Source organism: Uncinocarpus reesii, genomic scaffold (genome assembly GCF_000003515.1).
Source record: "Uncinocarpus reesii 1704 scaffold_1 genomic scaffold, whole genome shotgun sequence".
Lineage (NCBI taxonomy): Eukaryota > Fungi > Ascomycota > Eurotiomycetes > Onygenales > Onygenaceae > Uncinocarpus > Uncinocarpus reesii.
Genome location: NW_003052500.1, coordinates 2219303 through 2243649, shown reverse-complemented (window position 1 = coordinate 2243649; position 24347 = coordinate 2219303). Strand labels below are relative to the sequence as shown.

The 24347-nt window shown below is 48.4% G+C and overlaps 8 protein-coding genes across 8 annotated transcripts; 5 read left to right on the top strand and 3 right to left on the bottom strand.

The window, feature by feature from the left end:
• Positions 1-368: 368 nt before the first annotated feature.
• UREG_00947 (uncharacterized protein) lies at positions 369-2220 on the bottom strand (the record flags this gene model as incomplete). The annotated part of the gene is made up of 3 exons (XM_002541385.1): positions 369-1268; positions 1330-1866; positions 1942-2220. 3 exons carry the CDS (start codon positions 2218-2220, stop codon positions 369-371), a joined length of 1716 nt encoding a protein of 571 aa, XP_002541431.1.
• A 548-nt stretch (positions 2221-2768) lies between these two features.
• On the bottom strand, positions 2769-3769 carry UREG_00946 (uncharacterized protein; the record flags this gene model as incomplete). The annotated part of the gene is made up of 2 exons (XM_002541384.1): positions 2769-3329; positions 3404-3769. The coding sequence occupies 2 exons, from the start codon at positions 3767-3769 to the stop codon at positions 2769-2771; spliced, it is 927 nt and encodes a 308-aa protein (XP_002541430.1).
• A 1212-nt stretch (positions 3770-4981) lies between these two features.
• Positions 4982-5131, top strand: UREG_00945 (uncharacterized protein; the record flags this gene model as incomplete). Its single annotated transcript, XM_002541383.1, has 1 exon — positions 4982-5131. The coding sequence occupies one exon, from the start codon at positions 4982-4984 to the stop codon at positions 5129-5131; it is 150 nt and encodes a 49-aa protein (XP_002541429.1).
• Positions 5132-7865: 2734 nt separating this feature from the next.
• On the top strand, positions 7866-9658 carry UREG_00944 (uncharacterized protein; the record flags this gene model as incomplete). Its single annotated transcript, XM_002541382.1, has 4 exons — positions 7866-7899; positions 8140-8208; positions 8417-8761; positions 8811-9658. The coding sequence occupies 4 exons, from the start codon at positions 7866-7868 to the stop codon at positions 9656-9658; spliced, it is 1296 nt and encodes a 431-aa protein (XP_002541428.1).
• A 3574-nt stretch (positions 9659-13232) lies between these two features.
• UREG_00942 (uncharacterized protein) lies at positions 13233-15022 on the top strand (the record flags this gene model as incomplete). Its single annotated transcript, XM_002541381.1, has 5 exons — positions 13233-13322; positions 13376-13631; positions 13704-14313; positions 14390-14523; positions 14577-15022. 5 exons carry the CDS (start codon positions 13233-13235, stop codon positions 15020-15022), a joined length of 1536 nt encoding a protein of 511 aa, XP_002541427.1.
• Positions 15023-15401: 379 nt separating this feature from the next.
• On the top strand, positions 15402-16648 carry UREG_00941 (uncharacterized protein; the record flags this gene model as incomplete). Its single annotated transcript, XM_002541380.1, has 3 exons — positions 15402-15472; positions 15532-15760; positions 15965-16648. 3 exons carry the CDS (start codon positions 15402-15404, stop codon positions 16646-16648), a joined length of 984 nt encoding a protein of 327 aa, XP_002541426.1.
• A 914-nt stretch (positions 16649-17562) lies between these two features.
• Positions 17563-18233, bottom strand: UREG_00940 (pre-mRNA branch site protein p14; the record flags this gene model as incomplete). Its single annotated transcript, XM_002541379.1, has 5 exons — positions 17563-17663; positions 17743-17870; positions 17933-17989; positions 18054-18077; positions 18196-18233. 5 exons carry the CDS (start codon positions 18231-18233, stop codon positions 17563-17565), a joined length of 348 nt encoding a protein of 115 aa, XP_002541425.1.
• Positions 18234-19629: 1396 nt separating this feature from the next.
• Positions 19630-24001, top strand: UREG_00939 (uncharacterized protein; the record flags this gene model as incomplete). Its single annotated transcript, XM_002541378.1, has 2 exons — positions 19630-22887; positions 23045-24001. The coding sequence occupies 2 exons, from the start codon at positions 19630-19632 to the stop codon at positions 23999-24001; spliced, it is 4215 nt and encodes a 1404-aa protein (XP_002541424.1).
• Between the last annotated feature and the right edge of the window lie 346 nt (positions 24002-24347).

Below are 24347 nucleotides of genomic sequence, written 5' to 3'. Positions count from 1 at the left end.
TTAATAGAATGCCGCCTATTTGGAGATTATAGTCACTGCAACTCCGGAATGAATATAGCGATTAGAAACATCGGAGTCCCAGGATCATCTATGCCATGAGCCCTATAACTATTTTGATCATAAAAATAACATTACTTATATTTTATCCGTGTATCTCCCACAGCCGAATTCTCCCTTGCTCGTTCGCAACCGCCAGCATGTCCGACGTGGGCGAAATAGCAACAGCCGAAATCCGCCCAAAAGGCGTATTCGATGTTGGCCAATTCCTGTAAACCGTGCAGGATGGGAGATGAACTGTGGTAGACTTCTGTTAGCAAATCCTTTCCTCAACTCCCAAAGCCGACAAGCCAAGCAGAGAGATATATCGACTAACCTAGCCTAAGCGCATCCTTCTTCCACCGGCTCGCCATCGCAAGTATCTGCCCATCTTTTGAAAAGACTAGATGGCTCATGGGCGTCGTCAGTTGGTCCAGCATGCGTGCCGGCTTGGGATTCCTCGGTACCCCGAACTGCGTGTTTTCCGGCTCTCCTGCTGCTTTACTAGACTTTTGCAATGCTCCTGTCGAGTTCGCTGCCATTGCAGCTGCAGCGGCCCATGGTCTCCGGTCGTAGATATTTACAATGCCGCTGGAGCTGCCGATCGCTACCCATCGATCGCCACCAAGCTGCGGCTTGCCCGAGTTCCCTCCCAGGCTTATCACTGTAGTTCCAACGGCACCTTCATCGACCCATCTGGCGACAATGCGGTTCTCTCTGCCGTCCCACTCGCTCACTTCTCCGTTCTTTCCTACGACGCACATACCTTCGCCGTCACTCCACCAGGCGAAATCAGCAACGCCACCGCGACTATCGATGCGTACCTGAGCCACCCATTGCATGGTACTTGCGTCAAGAACCGTGATGATACCACCTCCTTTCCTGGTGCTTCCTACCAGGCCCATCCACCGTCCGCACGGCGAAAGCTTGAAATTTTCCATGGTCTTTTGCTCTTCCCTGCGGTCCGCAGTACCATTGACCTTTTCGACCTTTCCAGTATCTAAATCCCAGACATGGAAATATCGACGGCGGCCGGAAAAGAATATGCGATTTCCATTGGGAGGTAGGAATGCGCTGGTGCGGAGGGGAGTGCGTTTGATGTGAAGAGAAGTGACGAGGGGATTCGGTGCAGCGGACTGCGGAGAGACATGGTGAAGGAAGAGGGTCGAAGCAGGGCCTGATGAGAGGAGGAGAGGGTAATGTGGGTGGAAAGTTAGCGAATCGATTGTGGACTATGAGTATTTGTTACAGTTAGCAACCCGAAACGTAATCTCGGAAAAGAAAAGAACTTACAGGCTGATTCCCTCCAACATCCTTTAATCGTTGAATATCTAGGACTTCTTGTCGGAGTTTCCGTTTGCCCTTGGACTCTGCAAGATCGTCCTGTCTTGAAAGGCTGCCAATATTTTGTAACAATCGTGCCAGAGGCTGTTGTTCCATATCGTCTTCCGAGTCTGTAACCATTTCATCACCACTAGCAACTGACTCATCTTCTGACCTGTCTCCCATCTTTCTTCTCTTCGCGGCTCTAGTAGCTATCGGATTTGCCCACTCTGGCGCAGGTTGCAACCGTTCGAATTGTCTTCGAAGCCGTCTGATATACTCTTTACCTGTTACCACGTCTTCGGCTTCTGTCAATCTTAACTTGCGCATGCGCTCGTTTGCGGCAAGCGAAACAGCAATGCGCTCATCATCACTGTCCTCCCATGCAGCAGCAGCTTCCGTCTCAAGTAGATTATTCTCAGCGGGCGAGACTTTTGCGGGGGCTGTAATCGACTGGTCCTCAATTACCTGAGGAGCTTCTCCGGCGCCAGTATCAAAGACGAACAACTATGGTACGACATTAATTAGCATCCTGGTGGGAATATAGTAGCCGGCAAGCATGGAGATAGAGACGGAACTCACGTCGGCATCATCCAAACCCGCGAAATAGTCGATCGATTCAGCGTCATCTTCTGCCGCTTTCTCGCCTTCCTCCTCTCCCCCTGCCTCCGAATCTTCTCGCAGAACCAAAGCGTCTGAAGGCCGTTTATGCTCCTTTATCGCATCGTAAAATCCTTCAGAGTCTCCAAATAGAAGTTTCTCGAGCTGTTCCTCCGTCTCATCCTTTTGTAATCTCTCGTCACTCGATTCCTGGTCATGATCGTACCTGGCAGGTAGGCGCACAAGAGTTTCGGCAGCCATTGTAGAATTACCACCGAGCGAAACCAAGCAGCTAGTGTTAGACTTCAAAACGAGCCTCAATCGAATCACCAACGCTGCTTGTTTACTTCGCACTCAACAGGCGGCTTTGCGCTCCAAATTTTTGTATATTTTCTGCCGCTCTCAGCCGCCTGATAATAAGGTTTGGCTAGCTAGCTAAGGTGACTAACTAGCGCCTTGGCATATATCGGCCAAATCGGGACTTCGGAAGATGACGTCCAAGACAAAAGTTTCGGTTGACTGGAGAGGATGCACTCGACCAGGGGGATTACGTCGTATATTGTATGCTAGTTACGAGGAGATGCATCACAGAACACCAAGATAACACCCCCGCACAAGAACTCCTGGCCAAGCTACAATGACACTGGAAATACAAAAAGGCAAGGAGTACGGTTTAACAGGGGATGCTTCAAATCACAAGTCCTCGCTCAACGCCAAGCTCTGGAAAAAAGACGGGAGAGCCAAGCCAAAACTCATCAAGCGACACTGCCAATTGGGTAATCAGCTCTTCAAATAACAGAGCACAAGGATCAGTGGCGAGATAATCCTCCGTTGCTGGCTCTGTTTAATGGCTGTTTAGCCACGGCTTCATCATCGGAATATATCGCTGGATCTTCCTCATCAGTTTCCTCATCATCCAAGCCAGCAAGCAGCGCACTCTGGTGGTGCCGATCTTCATCGATTGAGGCAGTATCAAAACTGTGCGAATCAACCTCACGGCCCCGATCTTCCGTAATCGTTTTCTTGATAAATATATCGATAATGTAATATTGGACGCCGTTCATGATCACTGGGAATAATAGCATGACGAAAATGATTTGGATGGCGGTGTTGCCTTCGGTCCATTTCAGTGCCCAGTCGCCAAGCTCCACAATAAAAGGGAGCATGTGTATAATGACCACAACGCATGTTTTCATGCCCACAAGCCCAAAGAAGTATATTATAGATTGCTTCATCCACCAGACGGCGTTGGGTGGATCACCATAGTTGCCAGATTCGATAGACTCGGGAGGGTTTGCAAGAGGAGTATATAAAGCGGCACGATTGAGGACACGGAGGATGAGGATAAGAACAGGAATGCCTAGGGTGGTCTAACGATAACAGGCCGTCAGTCAAATTTGATTGGAAAAGGTGTCGATTCTCGGGGGAGGGGAAGAATACTGACATCTATACCCAAGTTCAAGAGGTAGTACGTGCAGGGGTTTGGTTCATAGGTAGCAGTCACAGGTATCTGGCCTGCTGAAAACATGGAAGCCAGCAGGTTCGCCAAGTGGAGGAGAGCCGACCCAACAACCTGCTTTGAGACATCAAAAGCCCACACCTTCACGGGTCTCTGCGGCCTCTCCTTCCATCTCTTGTAAACCAATACAAGGACCGCCAGAGCTCCCAAGGCAGCCTGGACAAAGAGCGAAAACGACCCCAGGAGTTCACACTTGCCGTTGTTTTCACCGTCTGTTGGCGCCCGCATCGGCGTGGCAGTTGGAAATAACCCGGCGGTAGGGGAGGCGGAGACTGAGGTTGCAATAGCCATGTTGACCAAACTCGAAGAAAGAATGGCCGCGGTTCCAGCAGCCGTTGCCATCATTGGCCATGCAGATACTCGAAAATTCGGAGGTCGTGTTCTAGATTTGCGTGACGCTGAAACAAAGGAGGGCAAGCCACCAATGCATTTCAGGGGAGATCACCGCTGCCAGTGCCAGACCTGGGTTCGGCACGCTTGCTGGTTCCTGGATGCACGGTTAAACGCAGACCCGATGAAGTTAGGCGGCCATGGTTCACGAAATGGAACAGAGTTGCAGGCAAACTCGCCCGTTGATGGTGGCCTGAACTGCCGCTGAGCTTCGTCAAACATGGCTTGGAACTCGATACCAAGCCTGTCTCGTGATGGGACGGCTTAGCTCAGCCTGTTGATGACTAAGACGCCAAGTGCCCCGGGTTACGCTTTGTCTTCTTCTTCGACGTCGCAGCGAGAACACATCTGCCAACCTCCATGGTCGGTTCAATCGCGATCCGGACTATGACCGTGGCATCCGTCGGGTACTGGGGAATTTAAGCTACAGCATGGGGCGTGGTGCCGAACAGTGCATCGCCTGCGACTTCACAAAGTCCGCGGACCTTTCAACGCAACTGGACGCTGCGGCTTTTTTTTGTCCGCCACCAGAAACAAGCCCCTGGTTGATGGGTGATGAGGGAAATGTCTCGCAGGCTGTCTCACCAGCTGCGACAATCGAAAACTGAATCCCCTATGGCTTTAAGTTACGGAGTTGTGCAAGGAATCAAAGTCCTTCCACACGCTTTAAAGCTGCTCACACCTCCATCCTCGCATTGAGGATTCAATTGCTGGAATTCAAGCGGAAGTCGGGTTTTCCCAGCCCTTGACCCGGCGCTCTATGACGATGATAATTGCTGCTGATGGCCTGGAACTTGAGGGAGCACAAAACGTGCCCTGATTGCAACCAAGCTCACTAGCGCATGCCCGACGTTTGGGGTTGACTTCGATGATGTCAATACCCCATGCCTCCCAATTTTGAAACATTGGGCAGTTTGCGATGGTCGACTGTGCTCTTGACCCAGATGCAGAATTGTCATCGAGGCGTATTTCCCAATTTCGCATTTTGGTAGCTTTCGGACGGGATGCCGAGTACGCTCCTTGCCGTGGCAACCAGGTGTCCTACTCAGGCACATCAGGGGTCGGGAACTCTCGATATCAATACGGGGAATCCAAAAAAAAATTGAGTCAATAATGTCTGCCAAAGATGCCCGCTTGCATGCTTGCTTGCATGCTGCTTGGAGCCGAACACGAGAAAAAAAGTCTATTTCGCACGATTTTGAGCAGCATCCATGGATCTCCTCGCGTTTCACCAAAGGTATGCTTTCGACATCTCTCAATTGATTTCGTCAGAAATGCCTCCGACAGGTTATGTTTTCAATGCTCTCCGTCTGCCCGGGTAGGGACAGCTCAAGACTGTCTGGGATTCAAAATCCCATGACATTCTCTGATCCCCTGGGCAAAGGTTTATAAATGCATTAATACTATCATCGGCCATCTTCTGTCGAAGGTCTTTAAGCAATTCCATTCGTTTCTATATACATTCGTTACTACTCGGCCCTGTGCATATCTGGAATCATGTTCATCCGGCTCTACACGTTCTTTATCGTTGTGCTACTTGCTGGCCACCTGGCGGCTTCGCCGATTCACCACCCTAGGACAATTCGGCTTCATCATTCCTGGTGGATTCGCTACTTTTGGCCTATTTACTATATTCCGCACAAGAATCATCCGTCACCGTCTAAACCGATCCCTACTTCGACGGTCAAACCAGGCCCTACGAATCTCCCCATTACTTTGCCGAGCCCTACATATTCGTCCATCATCCAACCGGGCCCTACATCCTCATCGATAGTCCAGCCAAATCCTACATATTCGTCTATAATTCAACCGGGCCCTCCATCCTCATCGATAGTTCAGCCGAATCCAACACAATCGTCCACTATTCAACCGGGCCCTACATCCTCGTCGATAGTCCAACCTAGCCCTACAGCCTCGCCAACAATGCAACCCCCGCCCCCAAGCTCGTCAACAATCCAGGTCCCAACAAGTTCGCCGACAAGCCAACCTGGCACCACAATTCCTTTCGGCGAAATCATCGAAAACTGCAGAGTTGCAGGGACAGTTGCTTTAACTTTCGACGACGGCCCTTTTGAATTCACGTCGAAGCTTTTAGATATCTTTCAACAAAACAATGCCAAGGTCACTCTATTCGTCAACGGGCAAAATTTTGGAAGTATCACACAACATCAGGGGGTAATTGAGCGAGCGTTTAATGAAGGCCATCAAATTGGATCGCATACGTGAGTCTATCCCATTGCAACTGTTCAAGGAAATTGTTACCTGAGAATTACTTCCGGAAGCTGATTCACTGACAAAATCCGCTTCTCAGCTTTTCTCATGCCCATTTACCTCAACTATCCCGTGATCAAATTGAAAGCGAAATGGACCGTTTAGATGACTTGGTCGCTGGGGATAACCGGAGGCAACCGGCCCACCTATATGAGAGCTCCCTTTTTCGAATATAGTGATTTGGTACTACAAACCATGAAGGAGCTCCAGTATCATGTTCTGGACGCTAGTGTTGACACTAAGGATTTCGAAAATAATACTCCACAAGGGGTTTCGACGAGCGTTCGTCTCCCTTAAAGAAGGCCTTGACCAGGGGGGCACAATTGTGCTGGCCCACGACGTCCACCAGACTACAGTTGAATTGCTCGCACAACAAATGCTAGATGAGGTTAAGAAGCGGGGCCTGAAGCGTATGTATACACCCTGATTAACATGTTTCCAAGCTTGCTCCTATAACCTTCAATGAGACTGACATGGTGTGATAGCGGTTACTGTTGGAGAATGCTTAGGAGATCCTAAAGAGAATTGGTATCGTAAACAATAGGCTCCGCCCACCCTTTCTTCCCGTTAAACCGAGGGAACGAAATTGGCAACCGTTAGAGAAAGCCCCAGGAATGCTGAAAGCCGACTGCTTTCGATCAGCATAATCAATCCTTGGGCCGAGCAACGGACGCCGCCGTATCTTTGCATATATATATTAATAATGTCTACCCGCAGAGGGAATCTTAAAAAGGGGGAAACTTTTCGTTATCAAAGTCTAGATAGGTTGCATCCTACGTTTTGGAGACTGTTACACAACAAGTTTCTAGAATGCAGTTGCATGCATGTTACTTCTGCACCTGTTTTTTCGGGGTTTTATTTTGGATTGGGGCTTTGATTTGTTACACTCACGTCGGGTCTTTTTTCCCTCTTTCCTTTAATCTCACTTCTATACGCAGATGTCTTACGACTCTACGCTGTATAGAATGACCCTAATTGTTTCTAGTTTTGCTACCAATCAGCCTATAGAAGCTGCAAATGGCACATAGTCGCAAAGATTACCTGGAAATTTGGCACAATTTCAATCCTGGATTCGCAACCATACAAAGAACCAAAGGCCAACTTCGCTGCTGTAGGAGTGCTCAACAGACATGAATAGAATCACTCTGCGAATGATGCATTTTCTGATACTTATATTGATGGAGCCCTGATCAACTATTTTATGCATCCAAAAATGCAGGTTGTGCCACATGTAAATTTTGCAGGCACGCCTTTTGTTGCTGAACTACAGAGTACTACTTCGTACCGAGTATATCAATGCATGGCGATACTTGAAATAGAGCCTAGAGAAATGAAGACTCCAAGTAGTAATCATTTGTCTTACAATGACCCAGATGCGACAAGCTTTCCGGGGACTGATGTAGCTAACAACATCATGACTTCAATCCAGCGCCGCGATCCATTGTATGTGATTGTCAGGAAACGCAGCACCTTTTTATGACGAGACGCTATCGTCCTGGCGTCTTTAGCTACTACTCCCAGCCAAATCGGTCAAGTGCCAGGAGTAGTATTTCCAGAATACCCGGTTTTATTCCCTATCGACAGCCCTGACGGGCTCGCGTCCCCAGCATGACAATAACAACGTATGCTCTGCGAAGGCAGCTAGAGGACGGTTCAGGCAAGGCAGCGGCCTCTAGTTCAAAAGATGTATTGCTGACAACATGCATAGAGGAGAGAATTGTGGAAGATGATCTCTACCAATACACCCGCCATCGGTGGTTGTGAGTGCCTCAGCAGGAATAACTACAGGAGGCGCAAGACCAACAACTTTTAGATGCAACGAGGCTGAAAACCTCGCGATGCGGTACCGCAAATTTAATGTCTCTGCCCTTATTGAAGTCGCGATCAAAGTTGCTGGAGATGGTGCCACATCTTGTAACTACGTGTTCCCGTCAACCGCCGATCTGGCACAGCTGCATTTCGCATCCTTTTTGACAGAGCTAATGTGCATCTGAAATCAGGTATCAAGGTCCTTAAGTGTGTAGAGGGCCAATATAACAAAGCATTGATCATGACCCTGGATAATGGGCGTGAGATCTTTGCAAAACTTCCCAACCCCAATGCTGGCCCACCGTTTTACACATTGGCTTCAGAGGTTGCCACACGTCATTTCGTATGGCCCCCTTTCTTTGTTCATATGTGCTCCTAGAGTCCTGACTGTGGTTTATCAGCTACGAACAGCTTTCGATTTGCCTATCCCACGTGTATATGCATACTGTTTGGACACTGATAATCCAGTCGGCGCCGAGTACATTCTAGAGGAGAAAGCACGAGGAGTACCACTTGGAAACCTTTGGTATGATTGGGCAATGGAGTCACGGCGCGATCTCATTGATCAGCTGGTGGATTTCGAATCAAAGGTAAAATCAATCTGGTTTCGAAAACATGGGTGTCTTTATTTCAAGAAGGATATAGCCATGAAGAGGGTTCCTTTTCGTGAGCCGGAGCCACTGCGCGAGACCTTCAGCGAGGCCACGGAAGATATCAACGCCGTGCTACTTGATGACTTTGTCATTGGACCGGTAACTGAAGCAGTCCTATGGGAGGGCGAGAAGCAATCGATGGAGTTGGATCGCGGCCCCTGTACGTTCCATCATTCCAATTTTCAGAGCATCGCTAAGTCCTAGAAAAGGGAACTCTCCCGAGTCCTATTTTGCAGCTCTTACCATTAATGAAATGCGGTGGATGCAACTTCATGCGAAACCCCGGGTAAATCTATACCGATCGCTTGATACCCCTGAATACCCTGACGATTACATTTCGCTCTTAAAGAAATTTTTACAGCTCGTATCCCTCATGTCTCCCGACCCTTCCCAAACCTCGTTATCCCACCCTGATCTTCATCTTGATAACATATTCGTTGATCCGGGTACAAAAAAAATCACCTGCGTCATTGGCTGGCAAGCTGCCTCAATATCTGAACCTTTTCTCCAGCAACATATCCCACGCATGCTGCTCCCGATCGGCGGGTCCAATTCCAGAAGCCCTGTTACGCCGGAAGACTCAAACGGCACCACAGATTTACTTAACTATTACCAAAATCTCAGCAGGCGGAAGAACAATCGCTGGTGGGCAGCAACGGGTGTGTCCAATCATTCGGTTTTAATTGACACCCTTCGATGCATGTTGGGCACTTGGAACAAACGCGATCTCTTCTCCTTCCGGCATGCACTTATAGGTATAATTGCCCGCTGGCAACATATTCAACAGACATCAACCCCGTGCCCCATAGATTTCACACCGAGTGAATTACAGCTTCACAGCGACGAAATGGAACTCCTAGAGGGGCTTTCACAGGTTTTGCATGGGCTTCAAAATAACAATTTAATCTCATTAGGCGGCATGGTCCTCCGGGAGGATTTTGAGCAAACTTCAGCAATCAATCAGAGAGTTAAAAAAATGTTTATCGACTTGGTTGAGTCACAAGAACAAAAGGAACTATGCTCGCGGATATGGCCATATCAAGATAGGGAGCATTGAACTTGAACTCCGAAGACTCGGTGAGATCAGTTTCCCAAATGCCCTACATGCTTGCCTGAATACCTCTTTCTGCCAAATAACATTAACCTTTCAGTGTAAAGATTCTTTCATTTCAAATTCCCTTCATTCAGTCATTCATTTATAGTTTTCTTTTTGAACTTGTTCATGTTGGTTCGCTCGAAGAATAGAGAAGTTCTCTTAATAGTGCTGATGCTTGGATAGGTCGGTCCCACGGCTCAAGTTTTCAACGAACCTAATACAATCCTCCATGGAAATGGCCAAGTAGTTACATAACTAATGTGGCATTAAGAGAAGAGAGCCAAAAAAACATACAACAGCCGGGATTCGCTGGTGGTCACCCACCCAACTACTAGCCGGCCGGCAAGTGGCTTGAGTACGGCTGAGCGGACGGGAAGCCCTATTTTCCACTTCCTGTGGTCGTATGTGCTGAATGCTAGCTCGCATAGGTAATTGTATCCATCCATGTCTAGTTATCCCTACACGAATGCTAATGGGATGTGAAGCGCTTGCGTGAACTTACGCGCGGCAAGGCCGCTTGGATAAACCGGGAAAGCCCTCCCTGGATACCATCTCAAAGCTCAAGATTGCAAGAGGTACGGCGCACCATGACTATGTATTTGGCATGTGGAAATTAGGTTAACCTTGCAAGCTCCAGGGAAGATTTTGCAAACATATAAAGTTGGACTTCAGAGCGCTGTTGCACGACTAACAGAGGTACATTCATTATACAAAGACTCCGAGTCAAGAATATCGCTGCTCGAAGCAGATTCTCGAGCTGCCACGACAGAATCAAAACCAATTAAATGCGAAAAATTCAAAGATCCTCCAACCTATGAGGATTCATACATACACCAAAGAAAAGGATACATTAACAACACGTGGAATGATGGTTCGCAGAAGGAAAAAATGGATGAATCCACCGTCATACAGTCACGTTCCTAATAGTCATATCAACTTGATGGCTATTCCATCAACCTAGGCAGCGATATAACTTTACCTTCAGGTGGCGCAAAATATCCATGCCGTTGATGGAATCAGTCCTTTGAGCCCTGACTCGAAGTAGTACTGGCTATAATAGGAAAGTCAGCAAGCACGATATAAAAGATTTTAAAGTGACAGCCTGACTGACAGGTTTCCCAGGAACTCTCAGTTTAGAAAGAAAACATAGCGAGAGTATATCATTTCCCTCTTATGGTGGGCCGTGGCATCTCATGTGCTTGCGGATTCGACGCCTCAACGGGAGGTAAAAATCAAATTGCTCCCCAAAAAAGAATTCATGCTGGTTCGGAAATGTGTTGGACCCTTGAAAGCTCATGGGGGCAATGCGGACGGGGGGAATCATCCTTAGGTGGATACTGGCACTACGAGTCAAAAGCTCTTGTAATGATAGACCAAGTACATACGACCATAGGAAGTGGAATACAGGGCTTCCCGTCCGCTCAGCCGTACTTAAACCACTTGCCGGCCGGCTAGTAGTTGGGTGGGTGACCACCAGCGAATCCCGGCTGTTGTATGTTTTTTTGGCTCTCATCTCTTTCGTTCGCAGATGATCTTCGCTTGCCCGCAGCGATCCCCACGTTCAAGATGCGGCTCCCACCAAGTTCAATATATATTTTGGCGAGATCACAAAGTGCCCAAAGCGTCCACGGATGTTCCTTCTCAAGTTGATATTTTCGTCCTTCATGGACTCGCTCCATGATAGTCTTTGCTGCAATGGGCTGCCCTAGGTCCAGCAGGGCCATCGCAAGGTTTGACAAATTGACATGATTTGTTCTCAGATCCTTTTCACCCAGGACTTGTCGTCAGACTGTTAAAATGTTTTCATGCATCTCGAAGACCTTCGAGCAAAATTCCACGGCTTGCTTTTGGAGGCGATGGCTTCTTGCAGTTGCACCGAGCCCCAGCGAAGCTCTGACAGCGTTAACGAAATATCCAGTGTCTTTGGATCATGATATCCCCCACAGCTAGACGAGAGTGTTTGCGATCATATCCAGGTAAAGCGCCGCCTAGGAGAAACGACCTATTTCGCCATATATCAAGGCACATTTGCCTGCATTAATCAGTTGATCTTTGATGACAAGTAGGGAGCTCGGTAGAAAACTTATCGACCAAACTTGGAGCTGACAGCTGAATTATTTGAGACGGGTGGAACATGCAGGAAGGCATTCACTTAGATGTTAGCCAGGGCTTGCCGATACTACTTGTTCGCTTCAGTAGTATCAGCTGGTGGTAGTTCGAAGGATGATAGTAAAGTATCCAGAGAAATGAGGACCTGTAGGTCACGTTCGCGAGCGTGGATTCGATCCAGCGCCCAGCTGTGGACTAAAGGATGCAAGGAAATGCACTCATCACGCTCATCGAAACTGATAAGCGACGACGAATATAGCTCATGCAAATGCTTCCATTATATCATCGGCATCGGCATTTTCTCTCAGGGAACGTGGAAGAGCCCGCGGTGGCTGTAACCTTTCAATCATTGCATTTTGGATGTACTTCGTACATGAAGGAGACCTAAGGTCAAAAGCCGAGTAGACATCGTCGTTATCAGATTCAGACCCGGTCTTCACACGCTTCTGACACTTGCTTCGATAACGTTCATAAAACCTCATATACTCGTCTAATTTGCAAGGTTTGCGGTAGATCGAGTTGTCCGCTTGGATGAGAGCGAGGGTCAATTAGTCCAGAGCTTTTGGTTATTTTATCCGCAGCGGTTTCTTTACTGACATCCCACGGCCGCGCTCTCCAGGCAGAGATGAGAAGGAGATGCAGCGCGTCCTCGTCATTTAATCCTCGGAGCTCCAGAAAAGAAAAGAATAACAAGAGTCCAGACATATATAGAATTCAGATGGTCGACATGGGACGATGTCCGACTCGCAGCATGCGCGAGGCCATCCTCCGGCACGTTGAGGCAGGCAAGTTCTGACACCATCCCTCAAATGCCACTCGAATTAGCGATACATGTTCAAACACAAAGTTGCTAGTTATCGAACTTGTTGCGGTTACTTATCAATAATCAGGAATAGCATGATCAGACACTGGACGATTCGAGTCCAGTGGGAGTTTCTTGTTGTGCACTGAGATTCTTATCGCGGAACATAGGCATGCCGGCTTTGGCGGATATGAATGAAAAACGATCGAATAACTAACTACTCCGTACCGACTCCATAGTTGCTTATTATTAGTGTCCGGGAGGGTTTCTGCTCGGTTCATTCATCAATGATGCCTTGTTCATCGTCATGCCCTTCAACAGACGTTGATGGATCGCCATGGCAACTTCACCAAAACAAACCGGGGTGATAAGTTAGCCAATAACTAGGCAAAATGTGCCTCGTTTTCCCTGCCACCGATGTCGAACGGGATTTGAAATCGACTTTCCGGACGGGCCAAGTCCAGGATGAGGCCAACGAGCCCGCAAAATAACCGGTGTGGCTGCAGCAAGCGTGTGAATCTCTCGGGCGATGAAACGACCAGCCGCGAGCAGGAACCAGTTTAAAGTCTCCCATGAGCGCACAAGGAGAACCGTAACATGGAATCGGAAGGCCTCTTGTCCATCATGGCCACATTTCTACTGATCCAGTACGTCGCTTGTATCGTCTTCGCGTACGTTGGCTATTGTGCGATTGTGCGATTCCGGGAATATTGTGTACGTGCGGAAATGATAACCTCCTTTGCTTTCACACTGATTAGTGATAATAGAGTGATACGGCTTTCGGTCGCCGGCTTGGATGCCAGTTGCCCCCCGAGTTAACTAAAAGATTGCCGTTTGGGATCGACCGGATTAAAGACCTCTGGGAGACGGACTCCAAGGGCAAACTCTTGGCTTATCTTTGCGATGTTGCGGAGCAGTATGAGCCTGGGAACAACTTGACCCAGTACCTTTTGGTCGGGCCTCGAGCGTTTCATGTCCTTCACCCTGCGAATCTGGAAGCAGTGTTATCCACCAACTTCAGCGGTCGGTCATCTCAAGCTGAGCTTCGGGTCTGGCACGGCAGAAGTGTGACTAACAGGTACTGAGGGCATTCAGATTATGGATTTGGGGCCAGACGGGCGATTTTCGCGCCATTGTTGGGTAACGGGATTTCTACTCAGGAAGGCCATGCCTGGAGACATTCTCGAGAGCTTCTGCGGAAGCAATTCATTCGAGTTCAGTATCAAAACCTGGATCATTTTCGTGAGCACGTCGACAACTTGATTGCTTGCCTCCCAAAAGACGGCGTGATTGATCTTCAACCACTATTCTTCAATCTCACTCTGGACGTCGCCACACATTTGTTATTTGGCAGGTCGGTCTACAGCTTAAGGGCTGGTATTGATCAAGACAGCAAGAACAAAGTCTTCGCGGAGAGTTTCAATGTTGCCCTGAAAGGTCTTGCCAGGCGATTCCGTAGTGCTCCCTTCCATTTCTTATACAATCCCTCTAAGTTCCGAAAAGCATGCGCAAATGTCCATCACTTCGTTGAACAGTATATCGACGAATTGGATATAGAGGAAACAGAAGCGAAAGACGATAGTTCTTATATGTTTTTCAGACAAGTCGCCCGGGAGTCAGCAACAAAGGAAGATCTTCGGGACCAGCTTCTCAACGTCTTGTTTGCAGGTCGAGATACTGCAGCTTGTTGTTTATCATGGACGCTGTATGATTTTCTTCGTGACTAAAATCAGTTGTCCCTGTCTAGATTACTGAATCTTCTTGGTCTTATCCAACTCTAGTCGTCTTCTCATCCGGCATCCGTATGAAATGGAGCGTCTTCGAGCCGAAGTTGCTTCCGTCATGAGGGAGTCAAGCCATCCCACAAGGCAGCAAATACGGAAGATGCCCTTCCTTGCTTGCGTGATCAAAGAGAGTGAGTCCCCTGACGAGCCTGAACAAGCAATCGATATTAATAGCATATTCTAGGTCTGCGTCTATATCCGCCTGTACCACTCAACAACCGCGAAGCAGTGCGAACAACAGTTTTGCCGACTGGGGGTGGTTCAGACGGACAGAGCCCCATCTTGGTTCGCAAGGGGGAGTTAGTTGTCTTTTCACAATACGTCAATTCCCGAAAGAAGAATATCTGGGGACCTGATGCCTATGAATTCCATCCCGGCAGATGGGAAGAAAACAAGCTCTCAGACATTGGATGGGCATATTTCCCCTTCAGCGGGGGTCCACGAAGGTGTTTGGGCGAGGATTTCGCGCTGATGGAGGTTTCGTACACTCTTGTCAGGTTATTGCAGACGTTCCCATCTATAGTACTCCCAGATGATGAGCCTGTGGAACCGGTGGGGAGCGAGAGGCAGCGATTGACATTAGTTTTGTCCAGTGCCAATGGCTGCAGGGCACATGTTCAGTCTGCATGACTTCTAGTCTAAAGTGGCAGAGAAATTGTAACACTTTCAGATAAATACTTTGGTGATCTGGTCTGGGTTAGTTAGTTAACTAGTTACTGAAACCAGAGTGTAGTTATAACTTACATACGCGAGATTCAACCCACCCAACTTTCAATATATAAATAATTCGTTCAATTTTTACTGGAGCTGGCTCAAATCCTGAAGCAGGCTTGGCCGGCTAAGAATGCAAAAGTGATTGGTTTAATTGCGACCAGCTGCATGCTGTTCGGAGTGGGGTCGCAATGGTCAGGGTATATAAGATATCGGGCGCTAGAGGGCAATCCTCCGTCTTGAGCACGAGTATGTATAGCCCTAACATCGGTCACCCGCGGGCCCAACAGTTTTAGCAATGGAAGAGTCCCAGCAGATTTTTGGAATCCACCGACTATACCATCCATTAGACCAGCCAGCAGAGGTAGAGTGAGTCACTGGGAGTGTTTTCTACCTTTCTATAAGCTTGAGCCTAACTCTGTCCGTAGTATAGTCGCAGTACACGGGCCGAACGGCCATGCAGTCAAAACATGGACATCAGAGAACATCTGCTGGCTGAGTCATCCTGCATTTTTGCCAAAATATGTTAAGAATGCTCGGGTTCTTGCATGGGGATACAACGCGAATCTAACGACTTTTCGTGGCCAAAATCCCAGCGCAAACCACATTCTTCACTACGCACAGACCCTTGTTGCTGAACTTGACGCGGATAGAGAGGTAAGTTAGTTAGTTATATGCCATTCTCGCTTCGAGACAGTTGCTCATATGATTGGGTGGCAGCTTGAAGGTGCAACAAGTCGTCCCATAATCTTCATATGCCACTCCTTGGGGGGGCTTATTGTAAAAAGGGTATGTTTCGTGGGAGCAAAGCACCTCCTGTATTGTTGCTGGCCAGTTAACCAAGTGCTAAATGACGTCCAGGCGATTGCGTATGCGGCTAGTCGCGTCGGCCCTAAGCTAAGCAATGTGCACTCAATCTATACTTGCACTTATGGGATACTCTTTTTCGGCACCCCTCACCATGGGACTGATAGATCCCGGTTTGTTAGCAGGCTTCAAAGGCTAGCTTCGTTAGCACTTCCAAAACAAGTTATGGACTTGAATTCAGCACTCTTGAACGCATTACAAACGGAATCAGAAGTACTGCGGAACATCAACGATCAGTTTATCCCGCTCCTCCATAACTTCCGCATATATTTCTTTTGGGAGCAAGAAAAACTAAATCTGAGATTCACTAGAGATTTTATGGTGGATGTACACAGCGCGGCACCTATCATCGACAACACAGAAAGATGCGGCATGAGTGCGGACCATTGGGAGATGTGTCGGTTCAACAGCAATACCTCCCAAGGGTTCCGAACAGCTGTGGCAGCGCTTAAAAGATATTGTCAACAAGCACCACGAGTTATCGGTGAAAGACATACTCGGAGATTGACGGTAGTCCAGGATAACAGGGTGCATGAGGCGATGGAATTGTTAAAGACGATACAACCGTCGGAGTCTAGCGACACTCCTCGCTATCCTCAGCTCGGTTTCACCCTGGCAAATGAGATTTGCACCCAGTCCCATGTGGAATCTGACAAAGCTGGATCTCATAGGGGCTGATATCCCGGACAACGCTCAGAAAATCATCCTGGTGGTCATATATTGGCTTTTTCCAGCAGAAGTTGAATTCCAGCGTCCTTCGTCACCTCGATAATTCGTACTGTAGTATTAGCGCGCCGTAGGTCGGTAGGATGTTGTTGGAGATGTTAACCTGGAGCGTGGTCTGTTTTTGAGGTTGAAATGGTTAACTAACTAGTTAACTAGTTAACTCAACTTAACTATCATATATCGCCTTCTTACGGAGCACATAGTGCTTTTGTTACTGTTAGCCTTTCGTAATTTGGGTCAAGGATGATCTGTAAATCTTCTGGGGATGGAATTGCTACTTTGAAGGGGCCGAGATATCAAGAGAACGGTAAATCAATACCGTTTCAATGTGCTCGGCTTTAGACTCTGATATAGGAACCTTGGGAGAACATTGCTGGTGTGACAAGTAGTAGGCCGTTGGCCCTCCTTTGTCATCTTAGTGATCAGCGCGAATCATCCTGGTTAGATCATGCTTGGGGGCCCTTTTTGCTCGTACAATTCCTTTTACAGCTCCCAGAGGTGAAACCCGACATGGACGTGTTCGAGCCACATTTCCCGGGCGTGGGATTATATACGGATAATTATAGACCGAGATATCAGAGCTTCCAAAGCGACATAAAAAGATATGGTAATTGCTAGTCTGCCGTATTACCGCCCGAACTCCAGTACCATTCGTCTGGAAACCCATGCTGTAAGTGTCATAAATTAACAAAACCACAAAGCCGAACCCCAAAGCCAGAGTATCATTCAAGAGGCGTGAGCCATTCACAGTAAAAGCAAGACTGCAACAGTCGCAGGGGTGGACTGGCGGTTGACGGGATGCAGAGCCTCTAGGACCGTAGGAGCGACGTTTAGGCTAAAAAACAAAAAGAGACCACAATGCAGGTTTATTCGATGCCGTGCTGTTGCTTGAGCTTCTCCAGATTCTCTTGTCGTGCTGCAAGGTCTTCTTTCGATTTTGCCATCTTTTCAGGTTGATGGTATAGAACTAGACAAATTCAGAATACCATTAGAAATATATGGCCGGAGAACTTAGTAGCAGCAAACACGAAGGATCGATAACTCACCAACAAGGTATCGGTTCTGAAAATTGAACCCGTTCAACTTGTCGCAGGCTTGTTTGGCATCATGAACGTCCTCATATACCACAAACGCAGTGCCTTTGGAGTTCGCGGCAATGCCTTGGCGAATTTGTCTGAGGAGTGTGATTAGATCAAGCTTGATGACGACAAGAGTGAGCGGCCTGATATGGCCTACCGGATAGGTCCGAACTTTCCGAAGAGGTCGAAAAGCTCGTCTGCAGTAACGTTGTAGCTGGATGTAGAACGGTCGAATTAGTTTTCGCTACGGATCGCGGAAAGCAGCAGCCATCGCATACCTAAGGTTCTTTACGAAGAGGATCCTAACCAACGACTTCGATTAGCAAGGCACCAAGCACTGTGGGGGCTGCAAGTGAAGGGATGGGCCGGCATGGCGGGGCCTGAGGAAATGGACGAGAAAGGGCAATGAGAAGGCCATACCTGTTAGCTTCGGGGGCGAGTTTTGTGCTACGGCTCATAGCTCTGTAGTCTTGGTTTCAAAGGGCGAACTGTTTCGAATGCTGCACGGATCAGAGATTCGAGAAGGGTCGAGGAAGAGACGGAGGGATTCGGCGGATCTGCTGATGCAAGACGTTAATCTTAGCGCCCACGTGATTCACCACTTGGCTCTCAATCAAGCAGCTGGTCCGAGCACACCTTGGGAATGAAGGACAATGACGAGGAGAGGGAGTTTGCCTGGATGAGAGAATGTGAAGAGATCAGACGGAAGTTGGTTGGTGATGGTGGGAAAAGAAAGGTGTCAAGCGGGAAAGGAGGAGATTTCTTTTCTCACAGCAAGCACTTTGTTATGTAGGCAACCGCGCCGAGCTGGATGCTTTTGACGTGATGATTGGATGCTGCAGTTTCCTCAGGCCAAACCAGCCTGTTCACTTGCTACTGAGGGCTGGTTGATCATGGAGGGCTCAATCTTGTGAAGCTGGTGAAGTTTTGAAGGTGAGATTGCTCCTATCCGTCCCATCTCTGCAGCTCTTCCTCTCAATTGACATCTACGCATGAACTATCTCTGCACCAACAGTCTATGAATCTTGTAGCCTTCATCTCACCTTGTCAAATCCATAGCAATCTCATTGCCGTTGATAGTCGGATAAATGCAAGGGCTTATGTTGTCTTACCTTGGACTCAGAATGGAATCCATAGAGATTGAAGGGCTTCTACACGCTCCCATTTGTCCACACACCAGTTATTACTCTGCGAATATATGTAAATAACATGCAAGAAGCCTCTGACACTCTAGGATATCCTGCATCAACAGCTTTTGACTAGATCACTGCCCTTCGATGCTCGAACGAGGGTGTGGTAACGGTATTACCGTATTTGTACGACGGATAGCTCTGCATTAGTAACGTGATCCGTTCTCCCAATACAGGCAGCGAACGGAGTCCGACGCCGCTTCATCGTCTGTCATTCCTCTCCATCTCACCAAGACACTCGGTCGCGATCCCAATTCCTGGCGGTTCCTCTTCATTTCGCTGCAAATACGGACATTCCCGCAGTGATCCGCGCGAACGCGCTCCATCGTGTATGGTGCAAGCCCATTGCACCCTCGACTCCGCACGACAGCGGTTCGCCCTGGGCACTGGCAACTGAGCGAATCCTCCTTTATCTTCTCCGTCGCCAGCCAGCCCATCGATCCTCAGCCCTTTCCAGCAAACTCGCTTTTCTGCTGCCTGCACGCCGCTATTGAACGCATTCGGTCGTTTCCGTTAGGAATGACTTGCCGCATACCCTCCGCCACCTAAACAGAGCGACGTGCGCCCTCCCTCGAATCGGCTTCCCCACCTTACCGCAAGAACCTGAACCGCATCCGCTTTATCCCTTCCTCGATCCCTTCAGCGAGCATAGTTATTTATGACTATGACTGCTTCCATGTCATTTCGCAGACTTTCCACCAGCCGGCCTCCTCAGTATCGTACCCCCTCCCCACCGAGACATGCTGTCGAGCCAATCTCCCCACAAGCCCCGGCCAACTATCGCCCATCGTGGGACTTCAGCGCCAGTGATCCCGGCAAAGCCTCAGCTACTTTTCAGCATACACAAGTGATGTGTGGCCTGGACGAACCCCGAGAGTCTAACGGTCGCCCGGAGCCTACTGCCGAAGCGAAACCTATCGGTAGAGTAGGCCACTCAAGATCCGGCTCGAACATTGATACATTGGCTACCATTGCGCTTGCCACAAGAGCTAGATTTGCGCCACTTTCTTATAATTCCGTTTCTGGTGGTGATACTTCTGCGCCCTCGTACGCGCCTGTCAATAATGAGTCGACGGAAAGACCGTCAAAGCGGGCCAGGTCGGAAAGGTCACCTTCACCTGCGTGGCAGAGGCCCGGTGCTAGGCCGGCAACTAGCCATAATGCGTCTTTTGATAGCATGAAGACTGATGCGGAACTGCTTCTAAACTTCGCAAGGCCGGTTAACTTTCCCCCGCGGCCGCAATTTCTCCCTGCGCAACAACTCTCAAGCGGGATCCCTCAGGCTACGAATATGGAACCGAAGTGGAATAGTATGCCTCCTTCTAACATCCCGGAAGATGAGTCCGATGTTTCCAACAGCAAAATCTCAGCTGCATATTTTGCCGGTTCCGGAACCACGCCGTCACGAATGCGCTCTAGGTCTGACGGTGCAGCCGCCCTGTCTCGACCAGTAATGAACGGGTATAACTCTGGGTCCCCGAAACACTCGATATTAATGGGATCGGTTCTAGAAGATGATACAAATGGTTTAGACGGGCATAGGAAGGAGGGCACATTACCAGTTGAAGACAAGACAGTGTTACGCCCCCCAAAACGAACGTCTAAATCCAGGCCTCGTCCACGTCCGTCCGATCCTGGCGTCAAAAGCGAGGGTGGTGAAACTGATTCGTCAAACCAAGCAAGTTGTGCTGCGTGCAACTTAGTCCGTGTACCCACAAGCAACGGTGATGATGCTGAGGTTACTTGGGTCAATTGCGATGGGTGTAATAGATGGTTCCATATTGTATGCGCTGGGTTCAAAACGGACCGTGAGATTCGAACTGTGGACAAATTCATATGCAAGCCTTGCCGGCCAATACATGGACCAACAACTTACGTGCGCAAGTCATCGCGACCAAAGACATCCATCGATTATGCCGGTTTGAACCAAGGCTTCGTAAAGCCATCAGCGGAAGCTCCCGATCACCATTATATCCAACCCATAAAAGAAGGAAAAATGACGTTTTTACCTGACCGCTTTGCTCGTCTGCCTGCGGAGTTTGTGACTGCAGAGTATTTTGAACATGGCATAGGAATGACTGAACCCGTCGTTATACCTGCTCACCTGAATCGTCGTACTCCTGCTTCAGCGCTGGGATCCGAGGGTTACTACCCCAATTTCACAGCGGCTTCTAGCCAGGAAGAGTTTGATGCCATTATCGACAACCTTCCCAAGGACGACGATTGCGAAGAGGTGATTGATTGTTGCCAAGACCTGCTCGACATGGTCATCCCAGACAACCTCACCGTCCGAGCAGTGGGTGAACTATATGGCCTGGATGAACGAGTCGAAGTTATCGATGTTAAGTCCCAGCAAGGCGAAGATAAAAGGTGGAACATGCAGAAATGGGTCGAGTATTACTATGACACCAGTTCCACGAAAACAGTTCGAAACGTCATCAGTCTTGAAGTGTCACAAAGCCCAATTGGAAGATTGATCCGTCGACCTAAAATAGTCCGCGACCTTGATCTTCAGGACTCTGTTTGGCCCGCCGAGCTCAAGGCGATTGGCGACTACCCCAAGGTTCAGTTTTATTGCCTCATGTCCGTGGCAGACTGTTATACTGATTTCCATGTCGACTTTGGTGGCTCATCCGTCTACTATCACATCTTAAAGGGAAAGAAAACGTTTTTCTTCATTCCTCCCAAAGAAAAGCACTTGAAGAAATATGAAGAATGGTGTAATTCTGCTGCTCAAGACACAACCTTCCTCGGGGATCAAACTAAGGAATGTTATCGGGTTGATTTGTTTGAAGGTGATACCATGCTCATTCCATCTGGTTGGATCCACGCAGTGTGGACGCCGGAGGACAGTCTCGTCATTGGGGGTAATTTTCTCACGAAGATGAATTACGGGATGCAAATCAAAGTCGCGCAGATCGAGAAGGATACAAAGGTCCCAAGGAAATTTCGCTATCCCTTCTTCCAAAAGCTTATGTGGTACGCCGCCTTAAAATATCTTGACGAAGACCCGATTCCTCAAAGTGTTCTGGATGCCTTTGCTCGAGATGAAAATTACCGTTTTCATCGTGAATATCCTCTTTACTACGAGTTCGGAGAAAACAAAAACAAGGCAGAACCAGGCTCCGATTACTATAACTCCCGCTTTTATTCGCAAGCAGAGCTCGATGGCCTCCCGGACCTTGCCAAATATTTACTACGAACTGCTTTAATCGCTGGGGGGTATATGGTAGATGGAGTAACAAAGGAAACGAGGAATGCAGTGAGTCGATCAATTCCCAAAGGCCAAGGCGACCCTATAGAAATAATTGTGAAATTCGGATTATGGGTCGCGTGGAAGAGAGGCAATGAGCCTGCTGCTCAATGGACACGCCCAGGAGCGATATCCCTTGATACAAAGGTCGATATCTCGGACAAGAAGCGACCAGTACGCCCAACAAGACGGTCTGAACGAAATGTCAATACTGGGGATCGACGGGCTAGTGTGGTATCAGATGCCTCGAAGCCAGCTGAAGGCCAGAATAGGGAAAATAGACTCTCAACCGCACCCTCTCTATCTATCTCGGACAAAGTTAGCCCGGTTCCATCAAAGAGGAAGGCGTCGGTTCCGGACATCAAGTTCGAAGAAGACCACGGCCCTAAAATAATTTCCAAAACTACAAGTCTTGGTCCCAAAAGAGTAGCCTGCGATGCATGTAGGAAACGTCGTATTCGCTGTCGCCACAAAGCCGAACAAAATGATGACGCGATGTCAGGCCTAGCGACCCTAAGCCCAGATGCGAACGATACCCAGACTCATATCCGGAGAAACTCTGATGTTCTGTCAATCGATGCTGTTAATATGCCGGCTGACGATGATATGGTTGTCAACCGCGCAGGATCACCTCCCGATGGCGCAGGTGCTCTTTTCACGCAACAGGATGTAAATGCGAGCAGTATATCCGGGATTAATGGCAACAGCCCGAATGCTTCAGCGAAAAAAGGAAGGAATAAAGCATGTGAAGAATGCAGAAAGAGCAAGGTCGGTATTTGCCATTGGTACTGTGAAACTTACGTGGATATCATTCTAATGTTTATAGCGCCGTTGTATCCATGATGAATCAGGCAGAATAGATCCGATCAAAGCTCAAGAACGAGCAAAACCGCGGACCGGTCCCACAAAACGTCCACGTTCTAGTGATGGTTATCTCTCCGCATCCAAGAAATCGAAGCCAAACGAAAAGCTTGACGAAAGGCTAGAAAACCCGCCGTTCAGAACAGGAGAGGAAGAATATAGTATTGTGCTAACAGCAGGGGCTCACTCTGGGCCTCAGAAAAAGCTGATAGATAACTCAGCTGGTTATTCAAACTTGGAGAATGGGTCATCTCGCACTGTGTTAGAGCCAACAAATGGGAAGGCTGAAAGCGATACGTATGCATCTCCCCCAGCTGTAAATGCCGAGCGGGATGCGCATTCTCAACCTAGAGCTATTCTAGGTCAAGTTCCGCCGGCTGACAGCCTTGTATCGCCGCCAACGTCCCTGCATGATGATCTCGATGGCGTTACGCATCAACCTTCCCAAGCAGTACATCCGTCAATGCTAAATGAGCGCAATAGTGGGTATGCAGTTGACGTTAACACACCGACTTCACCCAAAACTCCTCACCTGACGGCCCTAAACATGACCTCCGCGACTCAAGATGCTGAACAAACAAAACATGGTGTTCCAGTTCAAGTTCAGGAAAAATTAATTTCTACCTCAACGGATACAACCTCCCAACATCCGAAGCCACCTTCTCGACCCTCCTCGTCTCATAGCTCGAAGCACGCCATGACAAAGGAAGTGAAGCACTTCCACACTTCTACCGGAACGAGAGGATCCCCCAGCCAAATCCGTCACCATAATACTCCTACGTCACCCCAGCGTCAATCGAAATCAGGAAAACGTGATCGAGTCAGCTTTGCTGAAGTTGATGCGGACGAAGAGAGCTTGAAACTGATCAAAGAGCTACAAGAACAAGACTTCGGACTTCGAAAACGGTCAACGAGAGGCTAGATTTTGACATTTGTACGATTCATCCTCAGACTTTTCCTTCATTCTCTTTTTTTCATTCTTTGTCTACTATGTTGAGCATGCTCCATGGGCCACCTGTGCAGAATATTATCAGCACCGTTGGTTGTAACTATTCATGTGTTTCTTTCAAAACTTTCAGTCTCTTTGCTATTTGATTTTTCCTTTACTTAATACATTACTTTCAGGGGGTTATTCGGAAACGGTGGTGGGAGGTGGCTTGCTATTATTTTTTATCTCCATCCAGCTGCAGGTATGGAAAAGCAGTACTCTTTCTAGTTGAAAGTGGAAAACTCTTCAGCGAGATAATATTTCTTTTTGTCATGTTTTA